At 36.3% G+C, this 7069-nt stretch overlaps 1 protein-coding gene across 2 annotated transcripts; it reads left to right on the top strand.

The window, feature by feature from the left end:
- The first annotated feature begins 819 nt into the window (after nt 1-819).
- Nucleotides 820-2184, top strand: LOC149942936 (uncharacterized). Of its 2 annotated transcripts, none has more exons than XM_090178692.1 (4): nt 820-905; nt 979-1300; nt 1446-1817; nt 1879-2184. In XM_090178692.1, the coding sequence occupies exons 2-4, from the start codon at nt 1057-1059 to the stop codon at nt 1956-1958; spliced, it is 696 nt and encodes a 231-aa protein (XP_090034818.1). In that variant the 5' UTR covers nt 820-905; nt 979-1056; the 3' UTR covers nt 1959-2184. The 2 variants fall into 2 exon arrangements, with proteins under 2 accessions (XP_090034818.1, XP_090034819.1); XM_090178693.1 differs by having other exon boundaries at nt 826-905; nt 982-1300.
- The last annotated feature ends 4885 nt before the right edge of the window (nt 2185-7069 follow it).

Raw genomic sequence — 7069 nt, 5'->3', positions numbered from 1 at the left:
CGATCATTAATTTAAGTTGAGAGCGCGCTAATATTTTCCTTTAAAGTAGCGCGAGCCACAATCCCCTAAAAATGAAGAAACGCGTACCGCGTTGCCCATTTCACCTGCCAAGTTTGTCAAGACCAAAAGAATGTATACTAACGCCTATTGTTATAATTTGTGGCTTTTAATATTTAATAAAGCGCTTTTAACACTAAACGGAATATTTGCAGTCTAGTTTATCGTTGGATAAATTCGGAAGAACCTTTGAATTTTATTCAATCGGAGATATCATTAACTCCCGACGTTTAGAGTACCCTTCATTTTATTAATAAAAAAAGTAAATAATAAACCCATAGCCGAGTAATAGTTTAATGTTTGATTTTTGAAATTTTTGCTCGCCGCGCTGTGAGCGATTTGCGTAAACGAACTTTACCGTCGCTCACCGTGATCAAAATCCGCGCGTAGCTAGCGCTCAAATCTGAGCGAACTATTCCTTCTCTCGGTAATTTTCCCTCAACGCTGCGTCAGCGCTTTCTACTGAGGGTACTAACGCGTCGCTTAAAAGTGAGGGGGCTATTCCGACGATCGGGAGATCTCGCTCAGCGCGCGGTGAGCGCTTAAAAGTGAGGGAACTAACCCGTCGAGGGGGGAATCTCCCTCAGCGCGCCGTCAGCCATCAACGCCGGAGCGAACTATTCGGCGCTCGCCCAGAGGCTTCTCAATTAGAGATAGAGAAAATAAACTCGTTTGCCTTGAGTACTCGCTCACTTGAGCAAGCCGTGTTTAAAACTCTATATGCTCATTTTTCCGAACGCTCGCAACTTTTTGCCCACCTCTGCAAAAATTGCCATGTAAGCCAATTAAAGAATCAACCGAAGTTAGATTAAAAGAACGAGCTCAACGTTACGTAAAGCGTTCTAAAGGTATTCTTATTTTATGGTAAACTTTTGTGAAATAATAAATAGAATAATAACACAAATTTAATTTTAAATCAAGCAGTTCTATGTTCAACATCACCAATAACAGATTCCATTGCTCCAAAAGTTGTTGAAAGCGCAAGTGAACCAGCTCCGGATGATAAAGTTTTTGTCATTATCAAACTTAGCTATGCTATCTGAAGTAACAACTGAAGCTCAAGGAAAGGACCAATCTCACAAACCATCTAGAGTAATAAATGCGTCTATTGGTGTTCAAGTTTATTTGGACCATGGAAAGTATTTTGCTGGGTCAAGAGTTGGAATTTCAAGCAATGGAATGAAAAATGCTGATTTTGTGTCTCTTACTGGCATTGGGAAAGAACTATTTGAAAGCCTTTCAAGTGAGGTTTTAGGGCTTGAAAACCAGAGCAAGCTCTAATTTTCTAATGCCTGTAAAATATAGGGTGCTGTTAACCCTAATGAAGCTTAAGTCAAATTTGACATTTGACGCTTTGGCTTCATTATTTGTCATTTCTAATCTAACAGTTTCAACATATTTCAAAAGAACCCTTTGTGCCCTTGCTGAAGTTTTGAAGAAATTTATCTTTTGGCCGGATATGGAAAATATCAGAAGTAACTTTCCTAAATGTTTTAAAGAGTTTAATAATACTCGCATTGTGTTGGACTGCTCAGAAGTACCTATGATGAAGCCCAACACATTTCACGACAGAGTGGCAACCTACATCCATTATAAAGGAACTCACACAATAAAAATTATCATTGGAATTTCACCTTCTGGCATGATCACGCTCGTTAGCGACCCCTGGGGTGGAAAAGTAAGCGACAAGGAAGTCACCATTGAGAGTGGGGTCATAAATCTTTGTGAACAATTTATTGATGGAATTATGGTTGACAAAGGTATGCATAAAAGTGTAATATGCTAAAAAAATATTTTAAAACTCATTCAACTTAAATTTAGGCTTCCTTATTGAAGATGAATGTGCGGCCAATGGCATAGCTCTACACATCCCTCCATTTTTGAGAAAAATAACAGTTTAGTAAGGAAGAAAGTGTAAAAAATCAAAAAAATTGCATCAGCTCGTGTTCACGTGGAGATAGCCATTCAAAGAATCAAATTATTTAAAATTTTAAATGATAAATTTGACCTTGATTTAGTTCCCTACTGTGACGAAATTCTGAAGGTCATATGTGGATTAGTAAATTTACTAAAACCAATTCTAGCAGATGATAAATTTGATGACTAAGTTTAAATCTTATTTAATGACGATGATGATTATTTTATTAATTTTTATCAAATAAGTTTAAAAATCTTTTATTATAAATAAGACTTCAAGTAAAAATTCAATTATAACATTAATTGATCAAATTAATTTTACTTTTCTTATATAATACTAATTGGCACAGTACAAAATAGGAACTTTTTTGTTTTAAAAATCACTTACTCTTGACTAGTAATGGTAAATATAAATTGAAATAAAAATTGCACAATTTGACTATGTTTTGTTTCAAATAATCTTCGTCTCTTTGAATATCAATTAAAAGATAGCCCTTGGGAGAATACAAGAAAAATGAGCATGTTTTTATGTTTAACACAAAGGCCAAGCTGAATTTGGGCATAGTAGCTTCTACAATCGTTAGTTGGTAAATAAATTCCGTCTTTTCCAATTTTCAAGAAGTTAAATTTGTTTTGAGCGACAGCATCTTCAATTGATATTTTCTTCTTAATCTCGAGTAATTTTATCTCTCCATTTTCCATGTATAATCCATCTGGACTAAAAGCTAGAAATGGATTATTTAAGTTAATTAAGAGGCCATATTCCAATACTTGTACTTTTTTAAGCCACGAAAATTTGGCCCGAGCAACTTTCTCCATTTTGTTCCCATTTTGATCCTTTTGGGCTTTCTCTAAACATCCGTTCTCCTTCTTCTAAGGCTCTTGGCTTTTCCCCAATGTATTTCCAAATTTCAACCATGGTGAGATTCACTATTATGGAATAAATAAAGGTTAAAATAGGATAATATAATAGAATACCAATTAAATGTTAGCATACCTTTTTGAGATGTCATCTTTTATTTGAACAATATTGCTCCAAGGCCTATTCTAACAATGTTTTAAGTAAATCCAAAAGGACTTCAAATCTTAATGACAGTATATAATTCGAACCAAACATTATGTCTTTAAACTTGACATTCAATCCTACTTACCAAGAAAACACTAATTCGCTGTTAAAACGTATATAATACCATCTCATCAGTAGCACACCACTATTTGCTGAATGCTGATCACCACTATACAGTTACACGCAGTGTGGATAGGGGGCGCTGCCGGAGTTTTCGTTAGCGAATAGCAAACCTCACTTACACGATTGTCGAAAAGAAAGCGCCAAAGTTTCGTAAAATTCAATCTTAATTTTAAAGTTGGCGCTCTTCCATACTCAACTTTTTTATTTATCCGTATTGTAGCTTGGAATATTAGCTTTTAAATTATAGTACGTTTCACATGAGTATCATTTGGCGCCATACCGTAATTTCGCTTGAAACAGTACCATGTATTCTAATTTTTCACAAAAACGGGTCGATTCATGCAACTATAACCCAGAAACTACACTTTTAAGATATTTTTACCTCTCCGAGGGGACAAAGTCCCCTAGGAGGGGTTATACAACGACCGTGTCTGTCTGTGGGTGGGTCTGTGGGTGGGTCTGTGGGTGTGTCTGTCTGTCAGGACTGCGAACGCGTTCGCATTTTCGGTGCAAAGTGTAATCACTGCGTACGCAGTTTCTCAAAGGGTTGGCAAAACCACCGTGTGACGGTGAGCGTTAACGGATTCATTTGCGGTTTGGTTTGGATGGTGTTTTTTCGCTCACCGTCGTGACGGTTTGGTGTATTACGTATTTGTAATGTTTAAGCGTAGGTTGTGAGTGTTGAATTTGTTGTGTTTGTGTTCTGATGGTTGTGCATGTTGAGTCTGTTGTGTTTATATGGGCGTTTTCTCTCCAACTTCTTCTTAATGACTTTGGGACGGACCGAGTGCTGAGTGTAATGCTACCTCTCAACGTCCAATGGCAGGGTTTCCACCAGTTGTACACGGTATTCGTCTTAGTATCAATTTGCGATCGCATCGGGCGGGATTTGAACCCGAGACCTCCTGATTGACAGGCGGACGTTCTACCACAGAACCACCGACACTTGTTACGCCTTATTGAAAATTAGACCTTCAGCTTTATCGGAAGCGTATTTAATAGAGTACGAAATTTTGGTTTAATTGAAATAGAATTGAAATTGAAATTATTGCATCGAAGAAATTCTAATTTAGCGTTTCTCTATTGATTAAAAACAAATGCGCCACCCAGGTTTCGAGCGCTCTACCACAGAACCACCGATAGCTGCTTAGATTCACTGAAATTAAGACAGGCATCGTAAGCATAATAGGTAATAAAGTCTTTTTTTATTAATGAATTTATGAAGGCCTAATCTGGTATTTTTTAAAGGTTAAATCTTGTTTTAGCGCAGTCAGCCGAGATTAGAGGGTTAAAGGGTAGACCCTGTGGGTGGTCCACTTTCTTAACGACCTATATATAGTTCTGTTAATTCAAAGGAGATAATTTAACGTTAATTGCTTTAAGAGCTGGCGGTTAGTCAAGTGGCTCTCTGTGCTTTGTTGATGGTAAGGTTTTTGCTTCTTGTAAATACATTTGGTGTGGATATTTGGATATCTACGATTTCTAACGCAGTCAATGATTTCTTGGGTGTGCGAGTCATTATATGATATTGGAAATTGGACGGCATTGGTCTTTTTCATGTGGTATGCGTCACAACGTCAACAGGAAGTGAACGAGTCGTCCACTACCAGATATCTACGGTATCTTCATCAAGGGCGAGTGTTGAAATAAAATGAGCGTTAAAGATTCGGCAAGTATTTCGTAAGCGAGTAATTCCAAAAAGCCTCTGTAGATATTTCTTTCATTAAAATTTGCTTCGTATTATATTTAACTGATAAACTTGTTCTGTAAAAGGGTTTAATTCAATTGTGCATTGTTATAGTACGTCTAACTTACTGTTGTAACTACTTAACTTATGATATTCTGAATAAATTAAAATTGGTCGTTTCGTCTCAATTATTTTAATTATAATTAAAATTTTATACCGGGCGGGATAGAAATGGGTTAATATTTTTAACAAATAACTCTAAATTGCGGAGATATATCTTTAAGGGTTATCTCGAGAAATTAATACCACTAGGGACAATTCTTCCGAGGAGAGGTATATTTTGGCTTGCCAACTTGTTTATTGGTATTTTCGTGTTAATTGGGTATGTTTTACCCCATAAATAATCCAATATCTTATGTCTAATCAATAGTTTTGGAAACGCATACCGTGGAATTTACCTCGCGAAACTAAAATTGAGCGAAAATCTCCATTTTCAAAATTTTTTAATTAATTACCTGTTTATTTGTTTTGGCTCAAACTTCACACGAGGACTCTCGATCACATATGTTTTTACCTGTGTTTAACTTCACGGGACTGTCTTTATTTGTTCTCGAGGCAGGGCTTGCCACCACCCTCCTACGCGTTGTAACCCGGCCACCTGAATTAAAGGCTTCAAAAGTCGGTTGATGACTTAGGCCTAAGGTGGTGCCTTGGGTATTAGCCTAGCTGATAAAGTTTTTTTAAAGTTTTTTTTTAGACCTAAATATGGCTTTTTCGATTAAAGAAAATTGTCGTTCCTTGCACATGCTTTTTTAAAAAAATCATATTTTAAAAACTACAAGGAATTAAGAGCTTAAAATTTAGTTTTTCCACTAAAACTATATATGTTAATAACCTGTAAATTTTCATCAAAATTGGTTATGGTGCGTGGGGAACTTTTTCCAAAATCGGGCGATTTGACGTGGAATTACCCTAAAATAGGTTAATAAACAGCTAAAATGGTTTAAAACAAGACGTACGACGGTCAGAATCCTCCAGATGTGTTAAGTTTGTTTGAGCTATTTACAGCAACCTGCAACGCCGGTGACATAACCAATATATATCCACAGCCATACTTATTTGCACTTATACTTATTTGTTTCTTCTGGGGTCACACTTATTTGTTAATTCTGGTTAGACGTTGAGTATCACATTTATTGGTTACTTCTGGTCACACGTTGAGTGTCACACTTATTTGTTACTTCTGCGCAAAAGTTGAGTGTCACACTTATTTTTATTCTGGTCATACATTGAAAGCGGGGCGCGAACGACCTTGAAAAATGCGAGAGGGAAACTCGCGGGTAGACCTCTATAAACACGCCGATTTACTATGTCGGAAGTGGCGGGGGTCCGTATACGCTGTCCAAAACACCTTACTTAGAATTAAAATTAAGCAACTTAATTGCAAATCAAGGTTATATGGAAACCACATCTATTCAAAAATATAACTCTCATGAAAATCGGACTTAAATTAAGGAACTTTATGTAGACTTTTAGGCGAAAATATAAAACCGCGAAAATTGGGGTCCCGTAAATTACCCTGGAAACTCTACTTAAATTTAATTTTTACTGATATAACCGAAGGTGTAGATCAGCTCAATCCTAACCTAACCAAAAATATATTTTTAACTTTATTGGACTTAATTTTAAATAAAATATCTACCACACAAAGTGAAACCACCGAAAATAGTAAAATGGGCTCCGATTTCAAAACTTTGTGCCGAGGTATGTACATTCGAACGAGATATCATTGACTTTTCTAGAGCCAACTGTTGAAGAGATATGCGCGACACGGCGGCATTGGCATCGTCATCGGCTACACTGTACGTGAAACTAATACACACCAATCCCTAGGATTGTGTGTAAAAAGGATAAAATGCGTTGAAATACGGCAAAAATTCCCCAGCCTTTAAAAAGTTAGTACTGTTTTGCATTTCAACTTTATCTCTCTCGTCAGCAAAAATTCCCAATCTTTTAAAAGTTAGTACTGTTTTGCGTTTCGTCCTCCCCCTCCTTTATCCAAACCTAGGAAAAAATCTCTGGAAAATCAAAATTAAAAAAAAAATTATTTCCGACAAAACATTTTAACATTAAAATAATCCACATCTTGCCATCTATCAAAAAAATATTAAACATAAATTGGATGGGGGCAGCTATTCTACACTTTACCCAACAATTTA

This window comes from Leiobunum rupestre, chromosome 6, assembly GCF_980474605.1.
Source record: "Leiobunum rupestre chromosome 6, qqLeiRupe1.1.hap1, whole genome shotgun sequence".
NCBI classification, from domain to species: domain Eukaryota; kingdom Metazoa; phylum Arthropoda; class Arachnida; order Opiliones; family Sclerosomatidae; genus Leiobunum; species Leiobunum rupestre.
Note: the sequence above shows the minus strand (reverse complement) of the source record. Positions and strands in the feature narration are given on the sequence as shown.

Bases quoted from the DNA above. Each gene is read 5' to 3' on its own strand.
- LOC149942936 (XM_090178692.1), top strand. From the start codon at position 1,057: ATGATAAAGTTTTTGTCATTATCAAACTTAGCTATGCTATCTGAAGTA. The intron at 1,301-1,445 runs GTGAGGTTTTAG...CTAATCTAACAG, and splicing joins ACTATTTGAAAGCCTTTCAA to TTTCAACATATTTCAAAAGA. The intron at 1,818-1,878 runs GTATGCATAAAA...ACTTAAATTTAG, and splicing joins TGGAATTATGGTTGACAAAG to GCTTCCTTATTGAAGATGAA.